The following is a 14,797-nucleotide window of genomic DNA, read 5'->3' on the forward strand; positions in this document are numbered from 1 at the left end:
CAAAATATATTAAAATAATCGTAATAAAACACAGATAATAATTGTTAAAATAACATATACAATATCTCAATTTAACTCAACTCATCTCACGAACTCATCCATATGTTCCCAATTTCATGTGTATATATACACATTCCTAATGTTAGTATCTGAATATTCTTTTATATAAATATATTTTTTCATTAATTTCATATGCCTAGCCAATAGAAAACCGTTCTGTTTAGCTCTCATATTTATTTTTTATTTTAAACAGATGAGGAAACTTATTTCATAATACTAAACACACATGATATAAACTTTCCGAATTAATACTCAATAATTCTCAATTTTATGTGCTTTTAGAAATATTTTTATCTTTATTTTTAGTTATTATTAGGTCGTTTAGATTCATAATACAAAAAATATATATTCCAAACACTGAGCATAGTATTATATACATCTTATATTATTAATTATTATATATATCTCTCCAGCTACTTAGCCCTCCTCCTCGAGGGTCCTCCACCCCACGTCCACTCTCGCTCCCTCCTCCCCCCTGGGGATCTCCTTGTCTTCCGCACCCTCCTTCTTGGGCCCCGTCTTTTGCGATTGGTTGCTATAGGCAACATCTCTACTTTTCCAAACCCGCAGTTTAGTAAATCTAGCCCTGAGACTAAATGATTATTGACACCTAGATGTTTTCTCCTGGTATAAATATTTTGCAGTATTGATGGTTTATGCTATATGTTATGCATTGTATAGCATTTTATTGCATTTTGATATTGTAAGATCTGTTTTTTTATATGTTCATTGCATTTTTAATTAAAATGGTCCAAAAACATACTAGTAGGTTAATTGGCTGCTATCAAAATTGACCCTAGTCTCTCTCTTTGTCTGCGTGTGCATGTTAGGGAATTTAGACTGTAAGCTCCAATGGGGCAGGGACTGATGTGAATGAGTTCTCTGTACAGCGCTGCGGAATCAGTGGCGCTATATAAATAAATGGGGATGATGATGATGATGAAATGGTTTATATTTTACTTTTTTTTCCATGAACTCATCCAGTCACCAGCGCTGTTCTTATTTTCTTTGTTGTGTCATTTTTAAGAGCTCACAGTCTCTTTTATCTGCAGTTGGTTACTATATTCAGTATTTTGTGTCCCAATTTACTTTCTCCATCCATCTATCAGTGCCAGGACCTTGTATTTGTTGTAGTCTCTGAATTGTGCACACTGGCAATTATCTTGTAATTGAGTTAACAGCATTTGTTAAGCCTCTCAACAATCTGCTGAGGGGCTGTAATTCAATATATGTTTCTTTGGTTTCTCATCCTAACAGTGCATGCTACTTAATGACGTTTTGAACATTTATAACCCACATAAGTCTAAACAGGACTGTAACCTTTTCAGTAAACATAAACTGTGCTGTAAATTACTTAGAAGCAGAGTGTACGGTACACAATGCTGTTCTTGGGAAAGAAACAGCTCTTTGTGCTTTTCTACATGAGGCAGTGGTTCTCAAGGAAGCTGAGAATTGAATTTAACAGTTTAGAAGTTCAGTTATTTTGCATGAACCCTTTACCACAACCGACATATATATGTTTTACAGTTATACAACATGCTAAGCTAGGAATATAAGGCACATAGACAGTCCTTAACAGTGTGCTATATACATACACCAAATTAATCAGAAATTATTATTGAGTAGTGGAAAAAAGCACCTGTGCTATCAGTGGATATGGAATTTATTCTGACCAATGTGCCATTCTTTGAGTTCCCTCCATGTCATCTATTTCTGTCAATTCACTTCATTAAATTACCAAAGTTTATTTAGTTTTCTTATTTTTTTGCCTTGAGTTAGACTGTAAGCTCTTGTGATCAGCAATTACAGGACATTCCCTTTAATCTTGTGTTTAATTGAATTGTTGTAGCCTGCACTTACTTTATTGTATCAATTCATATTGTAAATAAGGGTAAGACAATTGTTGCCACAATATAAATTCTATACATGTTTGCATCTGCGTATTCCTGTTTCTACTCCTTGTCCTTAAGATAATGCATATGGCATTGATGATAGACTGTGTTACTAGCTCAATACACATACATATCCTTCTCATACTTAAGTGAACTACAAGGGGAGTGACTGAATACCATTGTATTCATTACTTTTCTATACACACAATTGTTGAGCTTGCACATAGGTAAAATGGGTCAATTTTCCCACCTGAACTAGGTGTCCAGAAGTCAGATGCCTGTATAAGGCTAGGAACACACTGAAGAATTTTCCGACTGACGTGTTATCTCAAACGAATGAACCTACGTCTGAAAGTCCGATCAGTCTGACGATTCATGAATACACACTGACACGATTTACTTTCAGATCTATGCTCTTCATCTGGTCCTTCATCTGGTCCTCTAGTCTTCAGAGAATGACAGCACAACATTCATTCATTCATTCCTTAATTGTCACACTGATTAAAACTAAAGATGCTCAGGCTCGGTTCCCCGAACTTAGCAGATCCGAGTACCGAGCCCTTTTGCGCTCCCTCGGAATTGAAAACAAGGCAAAACACCATCGTTACGTAGTCGGATCTCGTGAGCTTTGGATTCTATAAGTACCGCCCTCCACGGCGATCCAGCGCCATTTCACAGAAAGACACAGAAGGGGTAGCACAGTTCTTGACAGTCTCTAGTGCAGTTGGGCAGCGTCATAGGTAGAAAAGAAAAAGGAGTAGAAGTGTTCTTCAAAATCTCCCGTGACAGTCAGGAGAGCTCCATTGCTAATTGTCATTACTAAAATAGAAATAATAGGTCTAGCAGGCTTGGTCTTCTAAATCTGCAGTCACATTGTATTGTGTTATATAGGTAACATACAAAGAGGAGAGCTCCATTGCTCATTGTCATTGCTGAAATAGAAATAATAGGTCTTGCAGGCTTGGTCTTCTAAATCTGCAGTCACATTGTACTGTGTTATATAGGTAAAACACAAACAGGAGAACTCCAGTACGCCATTGTTATTTGTCATTGCTGAAAAATAAATAATATGGCTGGCAGGCTTGGTCTTCTAAATCTGCAGTCACATTGTACTGTGTTATATAGGTAACATACAAAGAGGAGAGCTCCATTGCTCCATTGCTAATTGTCATTCCTGTAATATAAATAATAGGTCTGGCAGATTTGGTCTTCTAAATCTGCAGTCACATTGTACTGTGTTATATAGGTAACATACAAAGAGGAGAGCGCCATTGCTAACTGTCATTACTGAAATAGAAATAATAGGGCTGGTAATCAGCGTCTAAATCTGCAGTTACATTTTACTGTACCATAGCTCACTCAGAAACAGGAGAGGTGGTAGGGTTCAGTGCTGAAACAGAAATTATAATAATAGGGTTGTGAGTGTTCTTAAAAGTCTCCAGTGACATTCTCCTGTGCCATAGCTCATAAACAGGAGGGGTGGCATTGTTCTTGTCATTCTCTAGTCTCAGTCATGATGATACTAATCCCTCTAACTCATGTGCTAAAGTTTATGTTCAAATGCATAGTGGCTTTAAGTCAGTGGAACAAAAATTTAAATAAAAAGCTTGTACCTTTTTAAAGAAAAAAACACCTCTCTAATAAAGGTGAAAGTTTACTGCAGAAAAACATAAAATTGCCAACATGCCATTCTACCCAAAATATTACCAAGCATACCAGCATCAGCTAGCTCCCTTCCCTCAGCTAGATCTGAGCACCTGCAAACTACATCATATTCACCCTCATCAGTGTGTACATTATCCTCAAACAATACTAATTCATCCCCGCTGGAATCCACCATCACAGAAGTCTGTGTACTTTGATGTAATGTCGTTAATGTCCTTTCTCACGAAATTTGAAGTTCATTTTACGGAAGAGCTGTCACGATTTTTGGCCAATTCTTTTAGACCATGACATCTCATCACCACTGGGTGTCTTGGGAAATCTATGTTTTTTCCTAGCAGCAATTTCCAGAGAAAATGAAGGAGGAGACGTCATTGTGTCATGTACCACTTGAGCTGTCAGCTTGCTGACCAGGAGCTTATTGCATCTCTTGAGATCTGGGTCAGTTGGAAAGAAAGAGAAGACATAGCTCTTAAACCTAGGATCAAGCACAGTTGCCAAAATGTAATGATCCGATTTCAAGATGTTGATAACTCTTGGATCCTGGCAAAGCAAATAAAGTACTTAATCTACAAGTTCAACATAATTAGCGGAATTGATTTGTTTCATTTCTTCCTTCAATTTCTCTGGCTGCTTTTCAAAAAGTATAATTAGGGGAATCACTTGACTCCAACTAACAGTGTCTGCACTCTATTCACAGGTGACTACATCGAGTGGTTTCAGCACCTTGCATAACACAAAAAGTATTCTCCACTGTGCTGGACTAAAGTACATTCCCCCTAAATTATATTCTTCTTGCAGCTGCTGCCTTCTCCTACATGCTGTTGCAGAATGACAAAAATGACCCTAAATATTTTGGGACACAGACAGCATCTCCTGCATATCATTGTCATTTTTTAAAAAGTTCTGTATTACCAAGTTGATTGTAATAGCCTTCTTCTTATCATTGGCAAGAAGTGCTGCAGTCTTTGTTTGAAAGTGTATGTAAATAATATTGTGATCTGTGAGGTGGTCAAAATTGGTGCAAATGACTTGAAATCCATGTTATTGAGGTTAATAATAATGTAGGGGAAAAAAAGCAAAAATATGTAATTTTAGCAAAAAAAATAGGGATTTTAGAAAAAAGTCGGGATCCAAAACCAAAACACGTACGGGCGGTTTTGCCAAAACCAAAACACGAAGTTAATCCAGATCCAACACCAAAACCAAAACCAGAACACGGTGGTCAGTGAACATTGAACAATTAAAACCACCTTGTTATAGCTAACCACATGTCCTAACGAATTTTGTTCGCTTCTGTGACTCTGAAACGAAACATTCTGTCTCACAACAAACAAATGAATTATTCCTTCTACAGCACACTCTACATTTATTTACTGGGACATTCATCGCTAGCAGCGGCTGAAAAGAACATGACTCTGTAAACTCTATGGAGATCGTAAGCATGAGCGCATACACACTACATGATCGGTCGGTGGTTGGTCGGAAAATAATAAGCAGTACGACCAATCAAATGAAACGATGATCGGCACTTTGGGACGACTTTAGATCATCATGTCACTATACACACTCACATGATATCTGACCAAACGGTCGGATGTCAGCTGATTGGAGGTTTTTCGTGCAATCATCGGGCCAGTGTGTACCTAGCCTAAGAAAGCTTATGCCGTCACCATGGATAAGCAAAGTAATAGACACATTCATCAATATCTCTTTGATCAAATCACATCGATTTATTCCCTTACTAATATATGTTTTTTAGATTTACAATAAAACAAAGACAGTCCACCCAAAGCCTGGCTAATTGTACATATATCTGCAGGTGGAATGTTGTTGAGTATACCTGCAGGACACATGCGGTATATTGGTTTGCATTAGATATACTTTGTTTTCAGTTTCCTGTTCAGGCCCCTGATACATGGGAACTGGATCATCATTGTTGAGTGGAAGTGGTCAGTAGGGGAGAATGAATTTGAGTATATCAATCCCTGATTTACATCAGTGAAAGTGGTAGATCTGCCTAATACCTTAAAGACTTATTTTTTGCAACTGACAAGGCAATTCCATTGTGTCCAAGATCAATTTTCAACTTATCACCCATCTTAATTGACAGTAACTCATTCTGAAAATTGTGTAAAGTTGGTGGCATCCTGGACTCAGTTTTGTGCACCACACACGTGCTACTGAGGAACTCATTGTCCATCCGGAGTTCAGTAGTTATAGTTCCATCTTCATTATGTGGGCTGCCGAATCAGAGGACATCACAAGCAATTTAAGATAATAATTATTTAATTACTGCCGTACAAAGGGAATGTACACACGCATGAAGGGTGACACATATAAATGACTTTACTCTCCTGCAAATGGCACCGGGCAAAACTATGTTATCCAGGAAGTCAGTGTCCATTAGATAAACTTCTGTAGGATGCACGTGAGCACAGAGATGTGTGCATACACAGGAAGATGTTCTAGTCTGCATTGTGCAACTAATCCCAACAGAAGTCTGACCACATGCTACTGAAAGAGTGATAGATGCCATACAGAAGAATGAAGGTAGCTGCTCATTCAATGCGGAAGCCACAGAAAAGCCATCTGGTAGCAGAGCACTCACCAGGCAGGAGTACAGGTGAAATGATTAGTGTCGCAACATGTGTAGAATTATTGGGACTCCAATGCTATCCGGAAACCCCCAGATCCTGCACTGTTAGTAAGGCAGAGGATGGAGAATCAGAGAACATATCTCCTACTGTAAGTATTTCTCAACCATTTTTCTATATTCCCTCTTATTGGTCTACTTTGTACAATATTATAAACGGTAATGCGCAATGCGTTCGCAATCTCATTTCCTAAAATCGAACCAGGTGAACCATACTCTATAGCGAGAAGTGTCACTTCAGGTGAATCTAATCATTTTATTCCATGATATGGTATTATGTTAAAATTACCAATACAGCTGAGTCCAAAGAGATATTTTACTATAATCCCCAATATTTAAAAATCAATCATATTATAACCCACTTACCCTAGCTCCAAATCACACCCTATTCTGCCCAAATCCTGTCTGACCTGCTCAAGCACTTCCACATCTAGACAATGCAGTATTCACTTTCTGATAAGCTCTTGAGGTCTGCAAATTGGGACAATCCCACTAAAAATAGGAATATTGGGGTGGTTCTTTTCCTTCTTTTCCAGCCCTCCCCCATTGTGCTTTTCAGTAGCATTTATGATGGAACTTCTCATTCTGGTGAAACACAACACAACACAATAAATGTTTGCTGCGAAGAATAGTCCATTTCACTTTTGCATATTATAATTAAAACTAGGAGCCATTCCTCTCTTTGTTTTATATGTGCAAGACAAATTTATGCAACTTTCACAAACAGATTTTATAACAATACTGGGGGGAATTCCATAAAAATTACTGTGATTTTTAGCAAAAAGGGGGGAGGGGGGGGGGCGTTGGGGTTGGGGGGCGGGACAATTTAATCATTACTTTTTTAGATGCACTTTATTACTGTATTATATGTTACCCTTCACTTAAACAGCTTTTTCACTATAGAAGATGTGTATACAATATTTTGTACGGAAGTTGTCTTAATGTAATTTTATAGAGTATGATGCCAATGAGAGTTTATATAACACCGACAGTTAAGAAAATCAAACTTAAATAAAAATCACTATTATATACTTTTTTAAGAATATGTTATAATTATTATTTACAATTTTTACACTTTTACTTTTACTCTATTTCCCTGTTATTTCCTGTTATTTCTGAGAATATCATAAATTAGCTTCTTCAGCTGCTAGAATTTTTTATGCACAAATTCTAAGGTCAATGAACCTAACCAGACCAATAAACGTCTATGGCGATATCACTTACTGTGGTCATGTAAAAGGAGTACTGAGCTCTAGAAATAGATTAATGGTTTGTCAAAGTTTCGTTATCCCTACTAAATATATTTTTAGAAAGACGATGTAAGAAGTGTCAGGAATATTTGTAGGTAACAGTGAATGAACAGTGATCTCTGCTTTTATGTTCATTTAATAAAAATCAGGTCAAATATTTATTCATTAAAAAATGTATTAATTTAACAGAAATTACTTTTGTTATCCTATTATATTATTTTTTCGGAACGTAAATAAGCTGTTGTACTATATCCTTTCACTCCCCACTTAACATTTTGAACTCTTGTATTAACACAGTTCCAAATCACTGCCAAATGGATTCTTAAGTCCAGTTTAAACAAATGAAAAAGGCTCAGCAGTGTTTTATTTAAGCATTCTTTGGTATTCAATGTCCTGTTAATCATTTGTGCAAAATTTGTATTTGAGCTATAAAAGTTTTTAATAAAAGTCTGGAAGCAAATCAAAATTATGTTCATTGAATGGTTGCTCAGATACCCAACAAATCCCCAACAAATAAAATGAGAATTAGTTTGCTGAATATAGCCAGATCATGCACGTATCAAGACAACAAGCTGATTTACATTTTGCCCATGTGAGTCTGATGATACAAATTTAAATTCAGGTCCTGGATAAGCTGTGGGCTCCTCCTCACCTCTGTTCATCAATGTTGGGGAAAAGAATGCTCATTTTAGAAAGCAAAGCTAAGTTATGTGACGAGACTTAATACTGCACATTAAACATGGGATGATCTGCAAGGATCATTGATTTGGGTAACATAGCACGGCACTATTTGCCTTCAAATAAAATTATTATTATTATTACTATATTTTTACTTAAAACGTGACAATATATCCTGCATTGCATTACAGAATAAGATATACAGTATATCTGTGAATAAAAAGGTAGGAGACACCCAAAGGTGCAGTATGCATAAATTCAATTTATAATGTGATTTAATGTCTGTTACTGCTCCAAGATTTTTATCCTGCAATAAACACACCTCACCAAACACACCTCTAAATCACTGTATCTTTTATCGCGGTCATACTGATAGCCCTGTAATTAGACAAGGAACGTCTGGGCCCAGGTTACCACCAAATTACTCTTTCTGCCTCATGAGCCTGGGATTCTAGGCAAAATATTGGTTTGGGCCCCCTTCATTTGTCAAAAAAACTCGAAACATGTTAAATCTGGGCCCTTTACTACTCACACTGTTTACACCCTTGCAACTGCCCCAATCTGAACTTTTAGAGCCACATTTGCTTCTCTTGCCTCAGCTCTGCCCTTTTCCAGCTATATTGTAAGTTCTCTCAATACCACCTAAGGCTCGGTACACACTAAAAAAACTTTCAATCAGTTTGTTATCTCTAATGATTTCACGAATGACTGAAGTTCCGATCAGTCTACCGATTCATGAGTACACACTAAACATGATTACCTTCAGATCTGCGCTCTTCATCTGTCGTAACCATCAGCTGAAGTAGCTCAGAGTCAGTGACATATACCAATTACCAAGTGTAGTCAGTTTCAAAATCTCAATCAATGATTTCATGTGCTTTGAAACCATAATCATTCATCGTTTCAGTGCACACTTATGTGATATCGGGCCAATCAGTTGTTTGTCGTCCGAGTGACCCAATGATTGGCTGAAAACACTGTAGTGTGTACCTAGCCTTAGTCAAATGCTATCTTGTATTTAAACATAGCAGCTTAAACAGTTAATAAATTGTGTGAATATCACAACCTCTCTATGTAAATACAGAAGACATGCTTGTTACCAGCTTCACACATAGTCATACATTGTCTTCCTTTTTCATGCTGAGGGGAGAAGCAGACACGACTCGAGTTGCTGTTATCGGTTTTGTTCTGGAACTGGGAGCATCGCAGGAACTCTGGCCAAGAAGAATTCACAATCTCAAGCACTGGCCCGCAGCCATCTTGTGCTGCCTCGCAGAACGATCTGCACGGTAGTAATGGATAACTGAAAAGTGAAAGAACAAATGTTTTTTTTTAACACAGCAGCTTGTAGTGGAGAGATGTAATCATTCATCACACCAGCACATCATTCATCAGGATTAAAATACACTAACATTCTGTAAAGTGAGGCGTTTTGTGACGGATACCGTAATCACATGATTTGTCGTCCATTTCTTCTGTGCTGCTTTTACAATTGATTTCCACCAAATGCGCCTATCTGTCTCCAATCACCAAATCAAGCGCACTCACAAACCACAGCTCCACACTATACTATTGATACCTAATTCTCATCAATTTGCATTTTAGCTTCAGTTATTGTTATTGGAAAATGTTATTATATAAACTCATAAATATGTTAAATATTTTTTTTGCATAATAATATTACATTTGTGTTTTATAAAATATTATGAACCACAGGTATATATTATTCATGGCTGTTTGCACCACAGCGTGAAATATAATTGTTTCTCTTTTTGTGGTTTTCTTCTTATGCTAGGCATGAGTATTTAATTAAAAATACACTGGCATTTTAAAACAATGTAATGTGGACTTTTAAAACATTTGTATATTGTTAAAAGACCACTCATAACTTTTCAGTGACAGGAACTTAATACTAAGTAATACTTAATATTATTTATTCCGCACTTTACAGAAATATTTTATTCTGAAGATCACCACAATTATTTGTGATTAAAAGATGCAGCAGGCAATTTCTTGCATAGAGTTTGTTCCCAAATGTCACTGATAGGTGGTCAGGATAGCGGACAATGTATTTTATATTTCCCTGTGAGGTTTGGAATCCAAGTATTTGGACTCTTTTACAGTTTGAACAGGGCCAATTTACACCACTGGCACTTATATACACCTATAACACTTGGAGGTAAATCTATCACTTGTATAAAAATATTTAATTTTTTAATACGGCAATTAAATTAAAGGCAAAGCTCCTGTAGGTTCTCTTCTGCCATCAATTGTGCTGTATGCTTCACTAAACTTAGCACCTCGGCTTGTTAAAATACTGATCTCTCTATCACTAAGACAAGCTACCCCAGCCACTCCTCCGAGCAGAATGAATTAATACCAGTGTCTCTCTAGCATTATTTATAAATAAAATGCAAATTTACAAGTAGAAAGGTGAAGCAAGAGAGAAACTCGAGGATATTGCTGAAACTTCACAACTCTCCGAAAATTAAGCTGTACTATTTTACTCATCATCTAATGGTCAGCCTCAGTGCGTTCTCCCCTCATTACCAGGATAGAATCTTGCTAAGCATAATAAACAGTAGGCACCATAGCACTAGGCACAGTAGACGTGTGCCTTGAGGAAGCTATTTACATGCACAGCATATATGTCAAACATTTTTCTCCTTTATCGGAGAACAAAAGGAACCTAAGGATTCTGAAAAATCAACTAATATGATGAAATAATGCTACTGTGTTCTGTCTCAAGCACAGACAAAGCTAGAGAATATTCTGCGTAACAACAATCTGGTGGATGGGATTAGGGCATCAAGGGATAAATGTATTAATCGGCAGTTATTTTCGGTGCTTGCCATCATTATTTAAAATGGCAATTTATTAAAGGCAATCCAGATGGGCCATCTAGCCTCTCCCTGTGTGTGTGTGTGTGTGTGTGTGTGTGTGTGTGTGTGTGTTTGTTAATCTGTTTTTACTATACTTTATTGTTTTTCTTTGTTTGTTTTTTTGTTTTATATTTTAGATCAAAAGATGAGTAGCCTTAGGGAACATACTCAGAGGCAGGGAGTGTGGTTAAAATATTTCTGCAATTTTAACAAATACCAGATGGTCCATAAGTGGAGGAGCAAAAGGTGAGAAAGGCACTTGTTGCATTACACAGCAACCTTACCGCTGGTGTCCAATTGCGCCCATCTGACACTGATATATAGTGTTGTAAGGGGAGGTGTAATGGCGTAATTCGGTGCGTTCTCCTCACTTCAGGGGTCCAAAGTCACACCAAATGCCTAAAACAAATCTGCTCTCTGTTTGTCAACCACTTGGAATAGAAGAGTCCATCAGGCCGTGAACTGATATATTCCGCCTTGTGAACCGATTTGCCATTTGGGATCACTCTAACAGTCTCAAAGAAATGCACAATTTGTTCCCACATGCAAACAGCGCACAGAAAGTAGATGATATCTTTAACCAGCTCAGTTAGCACAGCAGATAAAATGCATCCACCAGATAATGTATGAATATAATCCAACTGGAACGGTTGCTAGTTTCATACTTACACCTAATTGCATGTCATGTGCTGGCATGGTGACAAATTTACTTTGTATCTGTCTCACTTCATTGTTTTCCTGCCCATGATGGATGTAATTGTATCAGTAACTTTCAGACGACAAAGGTCAGATAATGTCATGTTATTTCAGGGCAGCTGAACTTTTGACTTCTTCACCTAATAGGTTGTCTCGGAACATCAGTGTAAGCTGGAAATAATCTCATCACCTCAATTTATAGCCTGATTATAAAAGTAAAATTACCATCACGGTTAAAGATTAAAATTAGAATTGGGTTCTCCCAAATTTCACACTGTAGGAATTTGCCTCTGCATATACCAGCTGCTCCCTTCCTCAATGTTCACACTTCATTTGGATTACAGCACAAGAGCAAATAATATTTAACAAAGTCCACCAATTTCAGCACAAACTTGACTTTCTCATGGGACTAGAAATAGTTACATATGTATTACTACCGATGGCTGGAGTTTGTTTAAATTCTGCATCTAATGTACTTATTCTTCAAACCGTGGCAGGAAACCACAGCTAATAATCATACCAATCCAGATGGGATGTGCAAAAAGTAATTCCCATTACAATATTAGAAACATGCAGTGAAAAATAAGTTGGTGAGAGTAAATTTTCCATACATTTTCTCATTTTTTATTTCCATTCTAACAGCAGCACAGTTAGCATGTTTGTTCAAAGCAATGGACCATAGGTTAGATTCCAACAAAGGTTCTATCTGAAGTTTGTGTGGGTTGGTTTCTTCCCACACTCCAAAGACATACTGCTAGGCTAATTGGCTTGTGATAAAATGAACCCATGTTTCGCAGGGACTATAGATTGTAAGCTCCAGTGGCGCACAGACTGATGTGAATGATTACATATGCTGTCTAATGTAGGTGCTATATGGCTAATAGTTAATTTGATTTGTTTACATGTAGCCATTTAGGAAGCTTAGAGTGTTACCTAAAATTATAATATCTATGAGAGACTGGCAAAGCATTGCATGGAACGTAGCACATACATAGACAAGCCGATTTTTGTGATTTCTGCAATGTATACAATTTATCAGAACATGACAGAATGAAGGACATTGTGACCAACAAAAGCTGTGACAGTTAGAGGAAGAGATACAGTATAAGAAGACTGTACAAACTGTCCACTAGGCACATGAGGAAAAGTCATTAGATTTCCAGGCTGTCAGACCTTGTTTCACACATTAACATGTTGCGATTGTGTAAAGCAGGAGATATATTACGAGGCACATAATGAACTCCAGCCTTAAACTTTTAAAACAACTGTTTGACATTAACACATAAAACAGATAGATAATCTATAAGGTGATACCATAGGTTCTGCATATTACATGACTCAAATACAACCATATCTAGAGAGTCGTGTACAGCGCTCTACAGAGAACTCACATCAGTCGCTCACTCACATCAGTCCCTGCCCCATAGGAGCTTACAGTCTATATTCGCTAACATACAGACACACAGACCGAGAGAAAGGTCATCATTTTCAGCCAATTACAGCAGGAGGCGGGGCCACGATGACACAATTCATTGTGAATCGTGTAGCTAAGCCTCACCCACACCCACAGGAGGGGGACAGCGTGAGAGAGGGCAGAGGGTGCAACGTGAGAGAGGGCAGTGTGCCTGGATGCAGAGGGGGCAGTGTGTCTGGATGCATAGGGGGCAGTGTGCCTGGATGCAGAGGGGGCAGAGTGTCTGGATGCAGAGGGGCATTTTTGCATACAACTAAATAAGTATTTCTGTCGTGACCTAAATACTTATTACAATTTTTTGACCCAACTACTTCTAAAACAGGACTGCTCAGTAATTATTTTGGAGGGGTGCCTTGAAAAAATATGGAGACTCTAAGGGTGCCGCGAACTGAAAAAGTTTGGGAACCACTGCTCTAGAGTGTCAGTAATTTTGTCAGTGCTATTTCTTTTTATTGTCTGATTCAAAATTTCTATACAGTATTAAAGTCAAAAACAGAGGTTCTGTAATATTAACAGAGAAAGAATTGTGGAGACCAAAAGCTGTTGTTAATTTCACCTTTATGTTTATAGGAAATTGTGAGTTATTTGAGAAAAGTGCAAGGGTGCCAATATATTTGGCTACAACTGTGTATTTTAATATCAATTTATTGTATTATTGTCTTTTTGAAATAATTATATTACTAATCATTTCAATTAGTTTGAAACATATATATATATATATATATATATATATATATATATATATATATATATATATATAATACTCACTTGTATTTACAATACAAGCTAATTTTATAGGCTACAGTTATTTAAGAATATACTATGCATATCAAGATTTTGTAAACATATATAATGCTGTAGATTTGGGGGAGGGGGTCTATGTGAATGGCACGCAGCTATGTTAGATTACTCTATAATAAATTAATGTGTGATTTGCTTATACTAAAAGGAACCTTTGGTCACTGAACAATCTAAATGCCTCAAAGTGGTCATGTTCTGTGATACGCACAGTCCTTCTTTCTTTGCTATCCCGCAGTTGCCACCAATCGTGGCGTTCTGAGTCACGCCCTTAAACTTAAAAAAAAATGCAATTGTTCAAAAATACATGCATGATGTCACATAAGGGGGAACAATATTACATTTGCGCTATGTGTATGCAATTTTAAAAATATCATAAATGACCATTCTGATAAACTTGTATTGCCATTTAATCTGCATAAATATTGTATATATGTGGCAAATATACCAAAACAAGTACACTTATCTAAATCAAAAGTTTGTATTATTTTTTTTAACTACTTTGAAATGCTGCCCAATCGATATAGAGTATGCTTCGAATTTTCACTTTACAATCTTGCTTCATAAAAAGGAAAAACAGTTTATTTTATATTAGTTGGTTTATATTTATCATTACATCAGTTAATCCTACCCGTATGTTACCATTGTACATACGGGTAGGATTAAAAGATCAAAAGCTATTATTTATTTTAAAAATGTTACTATGCACATATGATAAATATTTGCTGCCAAAGGCTGAAGATAATGGT

General features: G+C 36.9%; 1 protein-coding gene across 1 annotated transcript in view; it reads right to left on the reverse strand.

The window, feature by feature from the left end:
* The window catches only part of CORIN (corin, serine peptidase), a 207,583-nt gene that overhangs the window by 81,245 nt on the left and 111,541 nt on the right, over positions 1-14,797 (reverse strand). The window contains exon 5 of the mRNA XM_075195300.1: positions 9,320-9,501. Coding sequence (XP_075051401.1) covers positions 9,320-9,501 — 182 coding nt within the window. The remainder of the gene's footprint in view (positions 1-9,319; positions 9,502-14,797) is intronic.

This window comes from Mixophyes fleayi, chromosome 1 (genome assembly GCF_038048845.1).
Source record: "Mixophyes fleayi isolate aMixFle1 chromosome 1, aMixFle1.hap1, whole genome shotgun sequence".
Lineage (NCBI taxonomy): Eukaryota > Metazoa > Chordata > Amphibia > Anura > Limnodynastidae > Mixophyes > Mixophyes fleayi.